Source organism: Melanotaenia boesemani, chromosome 10 (assembly GCF_017639745.1).
Source record: "Melanotaenia boesemani isolate fMelBoe1 chromosome 10, fMelBoe1.pri, whole genome shotgun sequence".
Taxonomy (NCBI): domain Eukaryota; kingdom Metazoa; phylum Chordata; class Actinopteri; order Atheriniformes; family Melanotaeniidae; genus Melanotaenia; species Melanotaenia boesemani.
The window spans coordinates 849,310-870,083 of NC_055691.1; the positions used below are offsets into that span (position 1 = coordinate 849,310).

Sequence of the window (20,774 nt, forward strand, 5' to 3'; positions counted from 1 at the left end):
TAGTATTATGGAATTTATGTAATCTTGCTGGACCTGAGCAGAGGGGACAGGAAAAAAATCCTTATAAATCATTAAAAACTACTTAATCATGGCCCTTAATTTCTTAACCATTGATCTGTCATCATTAACTTAGTCCAGGTGTCCTCGTTTCAGTCGAAGGGTTACAGAGAACCAAAATCAGGTCATTATAGAGCTTTGGATCTCCTCTGCAGAGGCAACTCTGAAGACAACTTCAGCTGCCCTCCATTATTCAGACCCTAATGGTAGAAGGACTATATAAAGTAAAACATGCACAAACACTCGCCTTAACTTTAAGCTCCAAGCCGGTATTTTTTTTTTTTCTGCTATTTTTGGTCTAATTTTTTTAAAACAAGAGAAATGCATGTTGAACGAGTAAAACTTTTTACATTTTTTCCTTTTTTTTTCTTTTTTTTTTTTACCCATTTGCTATTTTCTGCTCACTTTTTATCTTTGGCTGCTCCTGATTGGACATTACCGTCAATTTAAGCAATCCCATTGATGAAAAGTTTAACAAGAAGTGGCTTAATCATAATTTCCAGGTCAAAATAGGTCTCTTAGCAACATAGTAGTGATACCATAATCAAAAAGATCTTTGTTTTTATTGTTAGAATTATTATGAAAATATGATAAGTAATGGTGTTATCCTGGATCACTCGTTGAAAGAAAAGTCCTCGCTGCCAAAAAATTCCTCTGAGAATGTGGCGTCTTAGAATCCAGCTAATAGCTACTGAATCCGTTCTGGTTCTCTTGAATATAGTTTGCTATCGTCTCAAGTTACTTCAAAGGGACACTTTGTATCAACATTGTGGGCAAAATCTCATCCATTTGTTGAGTCTGTGGCTGTAGCCCAAGTTAATGGGCTTTATTCCAGATAAATCCCAGTAAGAAAAGTCATGACTCCTAATAATGCTGAATCATCCCCTGGTGAGGATGACGTGGTTACAATGAGCGTACTCTCACATTTAACAGAGTTCTACAAGGATATGCTGCAGCAGGACAACTTCAAATATTTCATACAGCTGATCGTAGATGGAAATAGCAAAAGACTGGATGGTGTTATTAGAGATGTACAGGAGCTGAAGACCAGCTTGGAATTCACCCAAGAAAAATAATATGGGATGCACTGAGTTCAAGACAAAGATAAAGGCACTTAGACAACCATAATGAATTCCAAGCAGGAATTAGACATTCACCAAGCTGGATTACATGGAAAACCAGAGCAGGAGAACAAACATTTTGATCGACGGCATTACAGATGAGAAGGGAGAGCATCGGAGTGAATTAGAGAAAAGGATTTCTGTTTCAAACATGGCACAGGTCCAGGAAGCTTCTTCACATTAAAGAAAGAGGATGCGTCTTTCCTCAGCCAAGAACTTAAAGGGCACTAAGATCTACATTAACGAAGATTTCTCTGAAGCTGTGCAGCTGAAGATTGAAGAGCTGTGGCCGAAGCTGAAGGCTGCCAGAGAGAGTGGTGATAAAGCCAGCTTGAAGTATGATAAGCTGGTTATCACCTCCAAGATGGCACGAAGACAGCCACTGGCCTAATGAGCTTTAAAGTTTGTGTTTTTAGGTTGTTGTTTATGTTTGCTTAACTGGTTCAAAGAACAAAACGACATCTGAGTCAATAAGTTTGCCAAAGAAAGGGTTGATTTTAGCTCATTAAAAATATGCAGTCTCAGGTACAGGGTTCATGAAGTCACCACGACTTGTTCCTCTAACAATAATCATGTTTAACGTTGTCCGAAACACATCTGGATGCTACTTTTAATGAGTTGGCTGTTGGAGCTTATAGGCTCTATAGAAGACCAATATGCCGGAGGTGAAGCATTTCATGCTCAGGACATTCTAATTTTCTACGGAGTAACATTACAGGCTCTGAAATGGAAGTAATTTGGCTAGAGATTCACCCGACATACTGTAAGTCCATGTCAGTGGGCTGCTGTTACAGGCTGCCCAGTTCTGACATTGAACATTAGGAAAACTACGTGAAAATGTAGATACAGCGTCAGACAAGAGTAAGGGTATTTTTCTTGTTGGCGACGTGAATATTGACTGGTTTTGTAGTAACGGTCCATTACGTAAAAGGCTAATATTTATGGCTAATGCATGTAATCTTACCCAGGTTAGGAGTCAACCCACACAAATTTCCACAACAACTTGCGGTATTAACAAGTCAACTTGTATTGATCATATTTTCACTAATATACATGAAATGTGTTCACAGGCCATTTCAGTGGTAGAGACCATAATTTGATTTAAAATTAAAATGCCCAAGTCAGGGGTTTAGGATTGTTTTAACAGAGGTCATATAAACGATTTAATGCTGATTTGTTTGTTACTGAGGTTAAAGATTTAAGGTGGTCTAAAGTATGTCAGGAAAATTATGCAAATACTGCTCTGAAAATCTTTGTGGATAGATTTGTAAAGCTTGAAGATAAGACACTGATGATGTTGAGATCCTTGATGCATCAGAGGGATAGAGCTAAGGTAGCAGCACTTAAATCAGGGTGCCGTTCAGACACAAGGTTTTACTGCAAGGTGAAAAATAAAGTCACCAAGCTAAAGTTTTATTAAAAAGAAAGGATATGTTAAACAAAAATCAACAATTCTGTAAATGACAGTAAAAAACTATGGAAAATTCTGAATGAAATCGTGTGTAAGAAGTCACGTAATTCTCAGATGTACATTGAATGTGCAGATCAATTTGTCACCAAACCAAACAAAATTGCTACGTCTTTACCAAAAGGTGGACAGTTTGAGACCTGACATGCAATCACATGATGGCACTTTAACACCAAACATAGTTAACAGTATTACGAGGGACCAAAGACGCTCGTTTTCATTCGACAAAGTTAACTGTGGAAAAGATGTTGCCCTCTGTTTCAGAAGACACATGCCCTGATATAGATAACTGAAAAGTGTTTAAGGTTGCAGCCGGGCTACTCTCCAAGCCAAACAGAGGCATACTTAGTGGGATCTGTCCTGAGCCTTGGAAGGTGTCTAACATTACAGCTTTCCCTAAAGACAGCAAGGCAGGTTTTACTAGTTGCTACTGTAGACCTATAAGTATACTCCCTCCGCTTAGAAAATGCTTGAGAAAATGATTTTTAATCAAATGTTTAATTATTTTAAGAGACACTAATAACTTACAAATGCCTGTGTATAGACCAGGACACTCTACTAGCACAGCATTAGTGCACATGACTGATAAATGGTTAAAATCTATATACAACAAGGAACCAGTAGGTGCTGCTGGATCTTACTGCTGATTTTTTCTCCCTTATCTCTGGTTGGATTAAGTTACCTCTTCAGCAGAACACAGTGATTACTTTTTTAATGGTAGTTTTTCTGTCAGTGGGGAAATTGTCTTGTAGTGTCCCGCAGGGAAGTTGTTTGGGACCTCTTTTATTTAAATTTTTTTAAATGATGTAACCTGGTGCTGGCCTGCAGACGACACTACTTTGTTCTGCACATCACCCTCATCAGTTATGCTGCGGGAGAAACTTCAGGTTGCGTTGAGGTTGTTCCATCTTCTGTTATGCGTGGCTTTGTTTGGTCACTTGTCCAGTGGCATTCGGAGTACTGCCCTCGTATTTGGTCAAGTGCTGCTGTGACATATCTTAAAAAACTTTAATGTGATATAGAATGGTTAGCACATTTTTCTCATGAACAGGGTTTCAGGGTTTTGCTATGGACATGTGAGCACAGGTCTTTTGGTGGTGCTAAAACCACAGAGAAATGTTCTGATGAGGACTGTCCATTCCGGCGCTTCTGTAGCTTGGAACAAACGATCTTTTAAAAAGGTTTAACACAAATTATTCCTATATAATTAGTCTTATATAAATTGGCAGATATAGATTTATTTATAACAAATTTATGAGCCTCTGATTAGATTTTTGTGATTTATTTTTTTCTAAATTTATGTATTTGCAACTAATTTGGTTATTGTTTGTTTGATTTATATGCAGAGCGACTTTACTTATCTGCTGATAAGTTTAAGTGTAAGTTGTGTGTTTTCTGTAATTCTGACCTTTGCATCTTGTATATTGTTGTTGAATTATTGTGAGGACCCCAGGAAGACTAGCTAATGGGGATCCTAATAAATTTTTAAATAAATAATATACTCATTGTGGATTTACCATATAGAGTCTCTGAATAAATACTATTTTGCAGCTGGACTGTAAACCCACTGGAAGGGATTTAAATATCTAGTAAACAACCTTAGATCACCTATGTATGTACCCATTACAGTTTACCCCACAGAGTTAAACACTACTGTTCCTAAAAAACACACTTCCAATATAAGCAAAAGCACTCAGGGGCGCTGTCAGTCTAATGGAGTTTTAAGGATTTACGGTCCAATATATGACTTTCCAAAACCCTTAAGTGTAGATCTAGTACAGCAGAATCTGGTCCAAAACAAAGCAAGCCAAAAACCCAGAGTGACCCTAAACTAAATGTGACAAACAGACAAACTGCTACAACACAGGACCACTGATCAGGAAACAGAAAGACCACAAAAGTAAAACAAATTTATATCAATAATGTGCTGATAGCATGTGCTCAATATGTGGCTAATAAAATCCCTACAGAGAAGCACGGCGGTGGCAGCATCATGCTATGAGGATGCTTCTCAGATGCAGGAACAGGGATACTGGTAACAACAGATGGAAGAATGAATGCTGGTAATTCCAGAGAAAGAAGAAGACTGCAGCAATTTAAGAGCTGAGCTACAGTTTGCTTTTTAGCGAATGTTAAGATATCCAAGATAAAACTGAAGTAGCTTATCCCCAGACTAAAACCTTCAGAACATGTATGAACATGGCAGGTCAAACACATCCAATCAAATCTAATTAAGATTAAAAGCATCTGCCATGAAGATTGGGATAAAAACTCTAAATCTATACATAGATATTAACTCATGAACACTAAAAACTACATCAGCATCCAAAGAGCTTCTCCAAAATGATAAATTAGGGGTGTGAAAATGTGGATTGTAGGATTTTTTATTCACAGGTTATTGATAATAAATGAATGAAGACTAAATTAACTGAAAGAAGAAGTATTAAAACTAGGGGTGGGACTTTAACGAGTTAATTAGGATTAATTAGCTACAAACAAATTTATGAGTTAAAAAAATTAAGGCATTTAATCATAGTTTGCGTTTCAAACAACGCAGAGCGTTCGATTTCCGGTACACTGATTAAACGGAGACACACATCAGAGCTCGGATAAATCAGTGTGGCTAATTTAATTTTAATTTAATTTAATTTTAGTGAGTTTTCACACCCATCTAGTGGCTATTTTAAAGAAGCGATGGCGGCAAATCTAGCGACTTTTTCTGGAGTTAGTGGAAATCTTTGGAAGCCATCGTGAAGGCATCGTGTTTACTTCTTCTCAACGAGCAGACCCCGACGTCCACCACCGCTCCATGACCAGACTGCTGCTGCTGGTCCCGCCCTTTCGCCCAGCAGATATTAATGCCTGTTCATGAAGAGTGTGGATGTCAACATTTAAAAAGTCAAAAGTACTGTAACACGTTGTAGACTCTTACCCAGAGAACAGCTGGAGCTGCTAGGGAACGTACTTAAAATCATACTTCTGTTCCGTTTTGGACCAGCGATAGTTTCTATTTGTTTTCTACTGTATGGAATTGAAATGCAATTACATGCATTTTCTAGACATTCCTAGATCTTGTGTTTACAATGTTGTCTGTGTTTATTATTTACCTAATTTAATTAAAAAATGTTGTTATACAATAAAACACAATTTATCATGATTAATTAACTAAAAAGCCTGTAATTAACCAGATACATTCTTTAATCAAGCTCCACCCCTATTTAAAACATATTCTCTGGGACAAGAGAACTGCAGTCATACCATCAAATTACAGCCTGAGGGGATATGAAATGTTATTATAACAGGCAAAAGGAAGCACCAGATCATTTATCCAGACACAAATTCTAAAGACCAGTGGAAATTTAGTCAAAGTAAAAGAAGAAAATGACAAAAAGAAGAAAAATGTTACCATATTGACACTTTCTGCTGCCAGGGAGTCTCCCTCCTTTGCAACCTACAAACAAAGAAAAACAACTGAGTTCTGATGCCAAAATCATCCAAAAAGCATCCTGAGTGTCCCAGACATATTTAAACACAGAATAATTCATCTGTCTTTTTCAAAGAGTTCCAGATAAAAAATGTCCCTGCTAGGGATGTCACTTGATTTTACAATTAATCGTGGTATTAAACGGCACATTTAATCCTTCGTAAGGATCTCTCAATATCGTCACTTTGCATAAAAGACGTTCGAACTTTATCAGTAGATCAGCGCAATTCACACAGACATAAAATAGTTACACAACATCTGCGTGTTACTGCATGGCGTGTTAGACTGGGAAATTACAACATGTTTCCCTGCAAGAAAAAAAAAGTGGAGCGCAGCTTCGGCGGTCGCTAAGGCAAAAACTCGGGTATAGGCGGAGTTTGGAGAGGCCATGGAGAATGACTTCCAGCCGGCTTCGAGGAGATTCTGGTCCACCATCCGGCGGCTCAGGAGGGGAAAGCAGTCAACATTGTGTACAGTGGGGATGGGGGGCTGCTGACCTCAACTCGGGACGTTGTAAGACATGGAGGTAATAATTTGAAGACCTTCTCAATCCCACCAACACGTCTTCCGATGAGGAAGCCGAATCTCGGGTAGCTGGTGCTGGCTCTCCCATCTCTGGGGCTGAGGTTGCTGAGGTGGTTAAAAAGCTCCTCGGTGGCAAGGCCCCGGGGGTGGATGAGGTCCACCCAGAGTTCTTTAAGGCTCTGGATGCTGTAGGGCTGTCTTGGCTGACACGCCTCTGCAGCATCGCGTGGACATCGGGGACAGTTCCCCTGGACTGGCAGACTGGAGTGGTGGTCCCCCTCTTCAAAAAGGGGGACCGGAGGGTGTGCTCCAACTACAGGGGGATCACACTCCTCAGCCTCCCCGGTAAGGTCTATTCAGGGGTGCTGGAGAAGAGGGTCTGTTGGATAGTCAAACCTCAGATTGAGGAGGAGCAGTGTGGTTTTCGTCCCGGTCGTGGAACAGTGGACCAGCTCTACACCCTCTTCAGGGTCTTTGAGGGGGCATAGGAATTCGCTGAACCAATCTACATGTGTTTTGTGGACTTGGAGAAGGCGTCCGACAGTGTCCCCCGGGGACTCCTGAGGGGGTACTCTGGGAGTATGGAGTGCTGGACTTGCTTATACGAGCTGTCCGGTCCCTGTACGACTGGTCAGAGCTTGGTCCACATTGCTGGCAGTAAATCAGAATCGTTTCCAGTGCGGGTTGGATTCCGCCAAGGCTGTCCTCTGTCACAGATTCTGGTCATAACTTTTATGGACAGAATTTCTAGGTGCAGCTGAGGAGTTGAGGGGATCCGGTTTGGTGGCCTCAGGATTGGGTCTCTGCTCTTTGCGGATGATGTGGTTCTGTTGGCTTCATCGGGCCGTGATCTTCAGCTCTCACTGGAGCGATTTGCAGCCGAGTGTGAAGCGGCTGGGATGAGAATCAGCACCTCCAAGTCCGAGACCATGGTCCTCAGCCGGAAAAGGGTGGAGTGCTCTCTCTGGGTCTGCGATGGGGTCCTGTCCCAAGTGGAGGAGTTCATGTATCTCGGGGTCTTGTTCAAGAGTGAAGGAAGGATGGAGCGGGAGATGGACAGGAGGATCGGTGCAGCGTCTGCAGTGATGCGGACTCTGCATCGGTCTGTCGTGGTGAAGAAGGAGCTGAGCCAAAAGGCAAAGCTCTTGATTTACTGGTCGATCTACGTTCCTACCCTCACCTATGGTCACGAGCTGTGGGTAGTGACCAAAAGAACAAGATCGCAAATACAAGCGGCTGAAATTATTTTTCTCTGCAGGGTGGCCGGGCTCTCCCTTAGAGATAGGGTGAGAAGCTCGGTGATCCGGGAGGGGCTCAGAGTAGAGCCGCTGCTCCTCCACATCGAGAGGAGCCAGATGAGGTGGCTCAGGCATCTGGTTAGGATGCCTCCTGGACGCCTCCCCGGTGAGGTGTTCCGGGCACGTCCCACCGGAAAGAGGCCCTGAGGAAGACCCAGGACACGCTGGACAGACTACATCTCTCGGCTGGCCTGGGAACGCCTCGGGATCCCTCCGGATGAGCTGGTGAATGTGGCCGGGGAGAGGGAAGTCTGGGTTTCCCTGCTTAGGCAGCCGCCCCTGCGACCCGACTCCAGATAAGCGGCAGACAATGGATGGATGGTTTATAGAAAGAATCCTCCCAAGTCCAGGCCAAGGTCCTGTAGTCTTTCTCATCTGTTTCCTCTGAGAGAAATCCAGACTTAACATGTAACATTTATTTATTGTTCACAGAGCAGAGAGGATTTAATTGGAATCAAACTTCTTTGTTTTATTTTTTTTTTATTAATTATATATATATATATATATATATATATATATATATATATATATTTCCTTTTTTACACATTTATAGTGTTGTGAAATTAATAAAGGCAGAAAAATTGTGATACTTGTTAAAGCGTGATTATTTCTCTGACAATAATTAAGGCAAGAAAAACTAAAATCATGACATCCCTAGTCCCTGTAAGCTGACTTGGAACAGTTCTGTAACTCACCGGTACCAGGTCATCACAGCAGGCAGCACAGGTGCAGGAAGCAGCGTGAGGGTTTAAGATCCGCTCCTAATAACACACAAAACCACAAAGGTTTACAGTACACGAAGAATTTAAGTTGGTTTGTTTAGCTAGGAGTCAGATTACATCAGTTGTATTCAAGATCAAGGGTGGGACTCGTTTTATTTTTTACATTTTTTTGGGAAGTTTATTACCTGTATGAGGCAGAGCAAAGGTCGGCCAGCATACCGGATGCTCCTCTTCCAGTCTTTACTGCTTGCTCTTCCTGCTAGGCCTTCAAACTCTGTAGGAGTGAACCACTGCTCGTTGTGTTTGATGCAGCGACCTTTACCCCCTAACAGTATGAAGAACAGTCAATTAAATGTACTTTGTCATGAAAAAGAAAAATCAAGTTTTCTTTCCTTAGTTTCAGAGGTCAGTACACCTGTGGTCCCAGTGGCGCAGCACAGCAGCCAGGGTGGCGGTTGAGGGTATGGAGGGGGGACGTCAAAGCAGAGAAAGTTAGCTGTGAGAAACTGGGTCCATGTCTTTACCATCAGCCGGGCAATGACCCCGACAGAAGTGACGACGAGCAGCAGGGGACGAGCTGGCCATTTAAATGGAGGAAAGCGCACCGGTGGGAAGAGGCTTTACCAAAACAAAAGTGGCATGGATCTTTCAGGGCGAAACTAATGATAAAATATATTTTTATACACTTCTTTCAGCTTGTAGTCTGCAAAGTTCAACAGTGTCTATTGGAAGTCTCTTAACATAAAAGAACTTTTAGATGGATTGTAACTTCGCTAGAGCAGCTTAACAGAATCACGATATCAGCAGAAGTAGTTTGAGGAATCAGACTAATTATCTACTGAACAAATAACGGCCACACATCAAGTTGTTTATCAGGTTGGAACATTTTCTAAGTTTATCTGCAGACGAACTCGGATTGTTTGTTCCACGCAGGTGGTTAAAGGAGGCGTTCTCGCCGAACACGATGTTGAATCTGAGCGGGTCATCGGGCAGAACCCCAGCTGATTGGCTGGTGTAAATGTAAACACCGCCCACCCAGGTTGCTGCCGGTTTTCCTAGGTTGTAAATGGTCACCGCTGGTTACAGCAGTCCCATGTCTGCTTCGCCACTGCTGGGGAACGTGAGGGGAGCCGTGCCTGAAGCTAGCTGCAGCTTCATCCAGGAGTTCTCACCTCTCCTTCGCCTCCTAACTTCAATGCAGAGGTGGAAGGTTTACCAGCTGTTTCTGTTTCTTGCCTTCCCGCCAGCGGAGGAGTGCTCCAGTGGGCGCTGTGTTTAGCTCACCTAGCATAGCAGCCGCCATGTTCATTTATTTTATTGTTATTTTTTCCTTTCAACAAACCTTTGATTTGAACCAGACACCTGCTCTCATAAATTTCATAAAAACCAGTGTGTCCCCGACCATTATATTAGGGGGGCGCCTGAACTCCCACCGAATCTTGAATCACTGTGTGAAAAGTGTTAATCACCTGATCCCAGTCGATTCTTGTACAGGACTCCACTGGTGTTCCTGCAGCGAACTGGCAGCTCGTTGTTGTACACCGAAGGGTCCCAGTTGTACTTGGAGCAGGAGTCTTTGTCACTGGATGGAGTCAGTGGAGTTGGTGGAGTCTGTGGGCCTGGAGGATGAACAGGAACACAGGTTAGTCATGTTTATTGTCATGTTTCATAAGCAGCTTCTCAGGCTGACGCACACACACAGATTCACCTGATGTGATGGTGGCAGCAGACTTGAGGCCGGTAGCTTCCACGATGCTGCCGTCAGTGTGAACCACAATCAGAGTGGCCTTCTGGGTGCTGAGACCTTCGCTCAGCTGGAGAGTGGTCCTGCCACTCTGTTGACACACATTCACAAATTCCCAGTAAACATGTATGACTTACCAAAAACATTTTCCAGTTGCTGTATGACAGTTGAGCTTGTTTGGAAGACTGAAACTCAAAAATATATACATAAATATTAAAATGTCTCAATAAAATAATGTAAAATAAAATGTGTCAATAGAGTAAACAAAAAATACTTTTGCTTTCTTCTTTCGTTTCTTTTCTTATTATTATTTTATTGAGACACAGCTGCAGTTTACCACGAGCGTGAACATTGTCAGCGAGTATTGTGAAAGGTCATAAAAAGATGTGTCTGTGTTGTACACATCTCTGCGCTTGCGGTCAGAATCGTCCGAATTTCAGCACGAGTGGGCGGAAACAGGATTGAAAAAAGTAGTCCCGCTCAGGGCTCTACTGTAGACAGGTTTTCTCCTCCAAACTTTAGAAACTTCCAACACTAGAAGTAGATAAAGAGAAAACAGCTGAGTTGTTTAAAAAGTAGAATTTAAGTATCAATTTGAAAGTTACGTCTTTTTCAAAAGGGGCTTAATGTCAATGAATCTGTTTTAAAAATGCTGTAAATGTCTAAAATAAATATTTTACCTGTTTTTTTCTGATTACATCTTAAATAGATTACAAACGAAGGGTTGACATGTTAAACTACATGAACACAAACTGTCTGTGCATCCAGCTGTGAGCATGTAGAAAAGTGTGCAATATAGGAGGAGGAGGTGCATCTATCAGCTGGAGGCGCTGTAGTTACAGACAGTAAAAAGACATTTAAGCTGCCAAACACCTGCTGAAAAGTCAAATCACTCCCAAGATGTTCATGGTGAGAAGCTGACCTGTGGCGTGATTATTTCTCCAAAAGAGATTCTTGCAGCATCACGTGTAAATGAAAGAAAAGACGGAGCACCACCGTGTTACCTACCAACACGTGCTCAGGAAGACTTCCAGACGGGGTGACTGTTGTGGTGAAAACACTGTCCTCTGCAGCCTGAACGTCCCTCACCGTCACTGTCGTCACATCTGGTTAACAACAAAAATTCAAATGATCAAGTTACCACATGAACCTTCAGATTCAGCTGCTCCACGCCGTGCACCGAGGCCACGGCTCCTCAGTGCAGCCCGGCTAGGCTCGGATCCCACACCTTTGAGTCAGGAACACTACGGCTGAAACAGACTTCTCTGCAACATTAACTTTCACTGGAAAGAAAAATGCTTTTGCTTTTTTCACCCCAGTACAGCAAAATCACGGCGTTTCTCAGCTGTTCTGTAGCAACGTTTAGCAGCATCACTGCTTTCTATTGGATGCTTTGTGATACTGTGTGTAAATAAGAGCTGATGGAAGGTCATCTTTCATATTGCTAAGTGTTGCATGTCATTTCTATTCGCGTGGTTTTAGTTTACTGCAGGTTTTTATGATACGACACAGAATAATGAACAACACCAAAAGCAGAAAAATGTCATATATGATTAAAAACTGTTTTTATATAACAGGGCTGGGCGATAAATCCATTTTGCAGATTAATTCCAATTTGCCATTTATGACGACATATTTAACAAAAATCTGGATATTTTTTCCCCTTGAATCTGTGCTGCAAATGCTCTCTATGGGCTTCCGTAGTTAGCAGCGGTTTCAGCCATACCCCCACCTGCATCACACACACACACACACACACAGTAAACGTAAGCACAACAGCTAGCCAAGCTGGTGTTGCGAGTTATTAGGAGCTGGTTCTGTTTAGTTGCAACCTCAGACCTCAGACCTTGTTACGAACAAGTAACGACACGTTGCAGAATTAATTTAAAGGCTGTTTATACCAAAGATGGCAGAAGAACCGATTTATTTCAGAAACTGCTGCCGAATGGGAGGAAATGACTGCAGTCAGCTGAGCCGACACTGAAATTCTCCCAGTCGTCTGAAAATATTCTTTAACTTGGGAAACTGTAGGATATAATGGAGTCTGATGACTTAACAATTTTCATGACCAGCTGCCATTTCACAGGTCGGTTCACCGGAAAGCACCAAGGTTCTGAGACTCCAGAACGGAACCAGAACCACAACCAGAACGGGGTCTGTCTGAAAGCAATAACTGTGAAGCGAGCAGTCACTCGGGGCTGGAATTTGCACACACAACCGCATGCATGCAAGCATACACACACACTGCACACATGAGCCGTCACATCCCCTTTCCTCTAGAACAGGTTTATACTAGACTATACAGACTATAAACTAGTCTGATGTTATTTATCTGATTTACATGATGGCATGTCGTAGCTGCTCTCTCTGAACACTGCAGAGTTCACACACACACACACACACACACACACACACACTCACACACAGGTGGCCACACGTCCGTTAGGACAGAGAGTGTCCATCTGATATCAGTTAACCAGCTGAAAATCAGACATTTTCAGTGTCCTGTTTTTATTTTGTACTGTCTTCTTCTATGTACCTTTTAAGGCCTTACTTATCCCAAGAAAGCTGTTACTGAAGTTTTTCGGGCACATTCACACAAGGATAGTCTGGGTCTGGGGGATTCTCTCTCTTACAATTTTAATAAATTTGCAAACATAAAAAAATCATAATAAATTATGTTGTCATTATGGGTTTTTGTGTGTAGAATTTTGGGGAATAAAATGAATTTATTACCACAACAAAACGTGGAAAACTTTCCGGATGCACTGTACACACATCAGATACACACATTCCTGTGTGGCCAGCCTCATTACCTTACCGAAGAGGATAATCTGGGATTACTGTTGCCGTGCAGGAGTGTACGTGGTCTGCTGTGTTTAGGTTGGTATAGGCAATGAACTGGTCTACTGGTTTTCAGCCTTAGGACCATGCAAGTAACCCATACACATTAATGGAACATGGACACCCTCATTAGTAGTTTACATGTTCCGGCTGATAAGTAAGTCAACTTTTTAGATGACTTTTAGATTTTAGGCTTCCTGATCCTGAGCAGAACTCCATGAGCTGTTAAATCACCTGAAACCTGCAGAACTGCGGCTCTCTGACCAAACTAAGAAATTCACGGGTCTACATTCTACCTTTATTTTGAGCTCAAAACAGCGCAAAGAGATAAACTTGGTCTTCTTGGTGCCTTCACACATACTTCATTTTTTATTTTTTTAACTGAAACCCTCCCCCATCATTTACTCTGATTTTAGTAAAGTCAGTTTACTACTAAACTATGTGGTTGCCAAGCCAATAAAATAAAGTGCTGCCACGTTAAGGGACGTTGGGTAGATCTTTGCTAATGTTTATTACAGTCGAATTTGTGAATACTGGCTAAGCTATTAAAAATTAATGGGGCCATTTTCGCACGCGTATCTTCAAATTACACAATGTTTAAACGGAGTTTGACGGTACAGTTCACAACAAAGCAACAAAGCTTGTTATTAAGGGGCTTTGTGTGTTGCAGTTTTATTTTATTGATAAGTGATGGATTCATCGGAAACCTGGCGCTAGTACAGCCATCGCGCTCCTTTTTAGCGCCGTCCGTCCGGACACCACCGGCCTACCTGCAAATGCAGCCTCGGCCTCGTCTGGGTTCGGCATGGACTCGGCTCCCAGGTCGATGTTTCCCGGTTCTGCCATCACAGACATCGTAGTGACTTCGGCCTCCGACTCCGTATCCGAGCCCACTCCCTCCACCGAAGGCTCGCCGATGGGCGGTTCATCCAGCCCGAGCGCCTTCGTGGCCGAGTCTGCCTCGTCCATTCTTCTGACAAACGAGAAGAGCCGAATGTGTCCGAGCAGCCGCAGGAAAGAGCGGGATCCGAGCTTAGCCGAACCTTGTACGTTCCGAGGACCAACTCACCTCAGAAGTAATCGTAAAATAAAAAATATTTGGGACGAAATTGAGGGACGTGCAAGTGAGTGAGGAGGGCTAACCCGAAGAGAAGGCCGCTCGTTGCTTGTTTTTACACTAAGTGGCGGAGTGATACGCCGGAGAACGTCGAATTTAGACGAATTGAGCCGAAGTAACACAGTAGCAGAAAAAAACAGGACACACACACACACACACATATATATATATATATATATATATATATATGATGCTTTACATCTTTTTACGACCTTTCACAATACTCACAACTTTTGTTTTTTTCTTTTAATGGACATGCCCAAAACAGAGAAACAACAAATGAAGAAATTTTAAAATCTGTTGGTTTATTGATTTCTAACATTGATTTCTCATTTTTCAAAATAGCTGGAGTGAAAATATATTTTGTGACATTTTCAAACAATATTAGCTAAATGCAACAGAACCAGGCTTTTTCATTCTATCGTATATGATTTTAATGTACAATGATGTTAAGTAATAACCACTTACAACTCTGCAGTTAAACTATTTATATGTATTAAAAATGTTGGTCGGCTGTTGTAGATCAGCTGTCCAGACAGCTGGTAAACACATCAGCAGCGTTGTTTTCGCCATCGATGACAAATTTATTTGGTTGACTAAACGTTTTTTCATGACGATAACGAGATGGTGACGAGCTAAAAATGGCTGTGATGACGAAAACACAATGAGACGTTTCATTTCCAAAAATGTTCAAGGGCTGATTGTCCGACATTAAAAACACAACATTTCTGTCTATTGAGAGCCAATCTGTCCGTCAGCGATGCTGCTGCACCTTGGCCACGCCCATCACCTGACGTGCAGTTTATTCATTCATAGATGAATCATGGAGGCAGCGTGGATGAAGGGGTTTGGTGGAAGCGAGGAAACGATATATGGACATATTTTAACTATATTCCATCATCATTTCTCTGGCAGACCAGGTCACGTTGAGCATGTGTTCCTCATCCTTTGCTCATATTTTGGACATGTGTGTGTTCAGGGTGGAGTTTTACACTTCAGAAAATTCTCAGAAATAAAGCCACAGTTACCAAAGTCAGGATGTTGTTGTTTTTGGAGTAACTGATTCCACAGTTAGAACTTTATCTGTGTAAAGCATCACCCTAAGTAGATCAGAAAGTATCTGCTGTTGGTTGGAAACCTTCTAAGTCTAAAACATTCCTTTTAATTTTCTAATTATTGATGAAAACAACCAAACAACAAGCTCACAATGTGTTGCTATATGTTAAACTTATAGATCTGCTGTTTTCTTGTGTGACATGTTTGTATGTCGGGCATCAGTTCATTAAAAAAGCTGAAATACAGAATAAAAGTTTCTGCCCAGCAGCAGTTAAGTAACACGGCAGCATTTCATCCCTGTTGATGGGAAAGTCTCGGCTAAAGTCATCAGTCTGGTAAAGGATCTGGTTATTATGTAAAAGCATGAAGGTTAACTTCTTTTATGAATTGCAATAACATATTATTGACCTAAATGAATTTGTTAAAAGAATAATACTTTTATTTGACTAAAACCTTTTTGAGTTTCCGTCGACTAAAACTGGACTAAAACTATCAAACTTAGACATGTGACTAAAACTAAGGAGCATTTTCGCCCTGAAGACTGAAACGCAGACTAAAACTGAGATGCTGCACATCAGGGACTAAACTCTACATCACCCTCCAACTCTGTCACTGACTGAATGTGACATAAGATGAAAACATGAAAGCACGGATCTTCAGGAGCAGCTAAATTATGTCGGTACATGAACTCTTTTCAAACATATGTTTGTGTTTGTTTTCGCTGGACTGACAGAAAACGATGTGCTGGAGCTTTGAGGACGTAAGTGTTTTAAGTTATCCTTTGACCTCGGAATTGCACTATTCTGTGTCACCCTTTCACTTTTACTGCTCTTTTTACTAAATCAAATTAATCAAATTTAAATATAAATAGTCTTGAAAATGCTTTCTAGTACAGTCTGGCGGGGACATAAAGGCACTGTACCATGACTCACATTTTGGGAGAAGGGTTCAGCGTATAACACTAAGCTGTGATGGAGCCACTCCTACTTGACCTGCATTTAGGCTCTGCCCTCTTTTAGCCCAGATTTGGCTTCGCAGCTGCTGCAGGACCAACAGAAGTCCTTTCCCCTGCAGAAGGTTTGCTTCCCTGAGCCTCCAGCATTGTTGATCTGACAACACCCCCTGGTGAGCTGGCTCAGGCCCCTACTGAGCATCAAGTCAGTTTAAAGTGTTCTGTCTCATTCAAGTCTGGTTTCTCACTTTGGTCTTTTCTCTCCATGAGAACACAATATTGTTTTTTTGTTCTTTTTTTTTTTAAATCTATCAGATATAAATTCAGGTTTAGTTCCGCATCCCAATGGATTCCTGGTTTTCCACGTCAGCGTTGGATCCTAGAAACCAGGTAGTAGAGCAAAAAGAAGACGAAGACCAGCCCCACGGAAACGTAGCAGAGGAGGCGACGATTGTCTCTGCCAGATCGGACCATGGTGGAAAATCGCTTCACGCTGCCTGTCAGCAGGCCTGTGGCGCTCAGGAAGTTTGAATCCTGAAAGCATGAAGAGAAAAAGGTTGGGGTTGTTTTTTATGTCAATCATCGGTCCCACAGATACACTGCTTCTCCTGTTTTGTAATGAATAACAAGTAACCATCCACACCAACTCCACTGATTTCTTACATTTGGATTCCTTAACATGAATTTCTTTTAATTAACAACAATGTGAATTTAGAGTCACATGAAGACAGCGTCTATGAAGATAAAACAACGGAGCCTTTAAAGACAACTAAGGCTGTAAACGTGAGGTGAAAATTGGCTATGGTGTTTTTAAATGTAAAAACTTCTGAGACATAAAAATATAATATACAGATCTGCTAAATAAATAATAGGAAAGACTCACCATATTGTCTAGATACTCGTTTTGATCCTCAGCCTCTCTGTCGATGTCATAAGCCAACTGTGAGACAAAAACAGCAGATCGAGTTCAAATGACCACGTCTTCAACCACTTTATCATTTTCCCCAGAAAGAAAAGATTTCTGACATTAAATTAAAATTTACATCATTTCAATACTACAGACAAAAGAAAGTAAGATTTGAATGCAGCACCAATGTCACATAAAAGTCAAGAGCTTTAAACCGATTCAAATAAATACAAGGAATAAAATAAAAATAAACATAAACTGAGCCCTATATGAAATTAAAGCCAAGGAAAAAATGCTTTTAATAGACAAGACTTGTATCTTCATGAAGTGAACATGCAGGGTTCACTTCAGGACCACAGCAACAAAGATCCAGCAACTAAAAGTCAGTGAGTAGATTTAAGTCATTTTGACCAGTTACTGTTTAGAAAGACAATAACCAGCTTATGGTGATATATTCATTTCCACGTGTTCTGTTGTGACATGGTAGATGACTTAGGATCATTTTAATCATACATTCAACTCACTAAGTAGCTAACTAATCCAGAAACTGAAATATTTCCTATTGTGTCTGTCAGTCAGAAACTACTATTCAATAACCAGGCTAGTTGGTTGGTACGCACAGATTTCAGGCGGGAGACTTTGGTCGCCAGGTTCTCAGCAATCCGTTTGTTTTCAGCATCCAGCACGTCGTCAACAGAGCCGTGACCTGAAACACGCAAACACAGAGGGTTAGAAACGACAAGCCAAAAAAAAGAAGACAAGCAGGGCTGCTGCTGACGATGTTATAGCAGACAGGTATTTTCTCATAGCATTTTCAAAAGAGACACAGGAAAAGACATTTATTTGTTCTGTCTGTTAGGCCAGAGGTCCCCAACCCTGGTCCTCAAGGCCCACTATCCTGCAGGTCTTAGATGTCTCCCTGCTGCAACACACCTGATTCAAATGAATGGCTCAGTTGCAGACTTGTGCAGAGCCTGTCAGAGAGCCGTTTAATTTGAATCAGGTGTGTTGCAGCAGGGAGACATCTAAGACCTGCAGGATAGTGGGCCTTGAGGACCAGGGTTGGGGACCTCTGTGTTAGGCTATAACCCTGGATCAGGTCAGACTTGTTTTCTGGCTTTTGGAGCATACTAATTTACTAAAAATGACCCTGAAGTATCAGAAGGATCTATGTAGCACACGTGATTGGTGCTGGTTGAATTTTCCATATATTATGGAGCTTCTAGGCTTTTTTTTAAAATCACCTTTGTTACTATAGACAATACTGGACCATCTTTTATGAAGGGAAAGCAGATAACTGGCTCCTAAAATCATCCAAAGCAGTGCTTGATTATTTGATGTACTAATTGTGATTGATATAAATAAACGTGGAAGTGAACAATTTGAAATGAAAATATTCTCTCTTTAGAAAATATTTCTGCACTAACTTAAAAACACCAACTTAAACGTCCATATTGTCATGTTACATGTCCTCACATTACCAGGATGGTTACTTAGGCTCGTTTAAACAACACTGTAGGAGCAAATTCAGCTTATGGAAACACAAGTTTAATCAGATTCTTGTGAAGAGTGATTGTCACGTCCTAACTCCTTACGAATCTCTCCTGTATTTTATTTGATTGGAAAACTGTGTCAAAAACTCTTCCAACAGTCCTAAATTTGTCCAAAAAAACATGTTTTCCTTTTCAGTGATTTCAGTAACTTTAACACACTCACCAAGGAATAGCACATTACCTGTCAGCACCAGATACGCTTACATAGTTTAACGTTATATGTACTTCTAGCAAAATTAAACTGTTAATTGTCTTGAGTTGGGAGGTTTTAGAAGTTAGACAAGCGAACATGTAAGCAAACAACTCTCAAGCTAGTTAGCCGGATACATTCGCTAACGGCTAGCTCGTAAATCCTAATAAACTAAAAAAATCAGAGAACACGCGCGTTGTTAAAGTTTTACACTCCGTCAATACATGGATGAAACATTCACTCTGTGATGCCAGAGACAAATACTAGTTCAACATAAACAAGTGAATACGTGTACCTCTGTTCCAGTCCGCCATGATGGTGGGTGATGTCACGATCAGCTGTTCGCACCACGTGATGGCAACATGGAGGACGATGTCATGGCGGTTTGGGTTAATGCGCATGCGTAGCACAGAAATAGAGATGGGATTTATGGGTCTTTGAAGGGAGCCGGATCTTGAGGAGCCGTTCCTTTCAAAGAGCCATTCAAAAAAACTGGCTTGTTCCCCATTACAAAATTTCACAATATATAAGAATGACAAACAATCAAAATATGTACCTATATAAAATCTACTATACAAGATTAAAAAAATATAGGAAATACATAGATAAAAAAGGATAAACCTGAGCAGTCTGTGCAAATTCTAGTAAATGTTTCGGATAGAACTCAGAGTATTTGTTTCCGAACAATACTCTCTGCCCATAGATGCTTCACATGAGTGAAGCATGTTGGACATCAGACTTCTATGATGATTTATTTTATTTTCATTTTACTCAACTGGGGGGGGGGATTGGGGTTGGCGCGTGTGTGTGTGTGTGTATACGTGTGTGCGTGTGACTGTGTGAAAGATGTCATTGAGTGTTTTTAATCATGTAAAGAATTTTGTGTTGCCTATGGCATGAAAAGTGCTTTATAAATAAAATTTGATTTGATTTGATTTGATGAAGGCAGTGTCAAAAATTTGTATATAAAAAGAATGGCTCACAAATGAACGGCTCACAGCTGTAAATCGGTTCCCATCGTTCATTTAAAAGAGTCGTTCAAAAGAATTGGTTCGTTCATGAACTGGAAACCTCCGTGTTTCCAGTGGGGGAACGTTTGGGCACAGTCTAGTTTTGAGCAACGCCTTCGTTTGTGTGTGTGCTGCCATTTTCAATCACCGTTTTACACCCAATTTTGGTTTAGGCTTTGTTACTCCTTTTAGTTGTTCTGCCACAGTGGGTGCGTTGTGTTTAGTTACAGTGTTGGGCTAGATTAGTGTTTGGTTTTGGTTGTGACTTCTGTCACTTTATGGATCTGCTGCTCGTTTGTTTGGTTTTAGCTTCACAGAGTCTCTGTACAGTCTTTTGGTTTTCACTCTGTGGTTTTTGGTATAGGTTCTGGTATATTTCTTTCAGCAGGTTTGAGAACCCCACACTCATTTATTTTGTGTTTTCTTTTTGTTACAGGCTTCACCCTCTGTTCCACATGTGTGCCAATAAAATGTGCTCATTATAACTTTACCACCTGTCCTCAACGTTTTTATTTTCTTTGTTACACCCTTGGGTCGTAACAGTAAGTTATTCACAAGAAGCGGCTGAGTGGACTATTTCATTGTGACGCGTTGCCAAGGTAATCGGCTCTGACACAGAACCTGCAGTTCGGTCGGCTGCATTTATGTGACTTGAAACACACATTTCAGAGGGCGGGTGCAGCTCTTACAGCTTGTGTGTGTCCAGAGGAGGACACACTGGTGTAT

At 41.3% G+C, this 20,774-nt stretch overlaps 2 protein-coding genes across 3 annotated transcripts in view; both read right to left on the reverse strand.

The window, feature by feature from the left end:
- Positions 1-14,439, reverse strand: part of deaf1 (DEAF1 transcription factor) — a 36,355-nt gene extending 21,916 nt beyond the window's left edge. For both annotated transcript variants that reach the window (XM_041998238.1, XM_041998237.1), the window contains exons 1-7: positions 14,034-14,439; positions 11,428-11,525; positions 10,384-10,510; positions 10,145-10,294; positions 8,861-9,000; positions 8,649-8,714; positions 6,053-6,097 (exon numbers count right to left, since the gene is read on the reverse strand). In XM_041998238.1, the coding sequence (XP_041854172.1) occupies positions 6,053-6,097; positions 8,649-8,714; positions 8,861-9,000; positions 10,145-10,294; positions 10,384-10,510; positions 11,428-11,525; positions 14,034-14,232 (825 nt within the window). In that variant the 5' untranslated portion in view covers positions 14,233-14,439. The remainder of the gene's footprint in view (positions 1-6,052; positions 6,098-8,648; positions 8,715-8,860; positions 9,001-10,144; positions 10,295-10,383; positions 10,511-11,427; positions 11,526-14,033) is intronic.
- A 2,175-nt stretch (positions 14,440-16,614) lies between these two features.
- Positions 16,615-19,409, reverse strand: bet1l (Bet1 golgi vesicular membrane trafficking protein-like). The gene is made up of 4 exons (XM_041998239.1): positions 19,334-19,409; positions 17,916-18,001; positions 17,272-17,328; positions 16,615-16,922 (listed from the first exon to the last, which is right to left on the reverse strand). Exons 1-4 carry the CDS (start codon positions 19,350-19,352, stop codon positions 16,755-16,757), a joined length of 330 nt encoding a protein of 109 aa, XP_041854173.1. The 5' UTR covers positions 19,353-19,409; the 3' UTR covers positions 16,615-16,754.
- Positions 19,410-20,774: the final 1,365 nt, after the last annotated feature.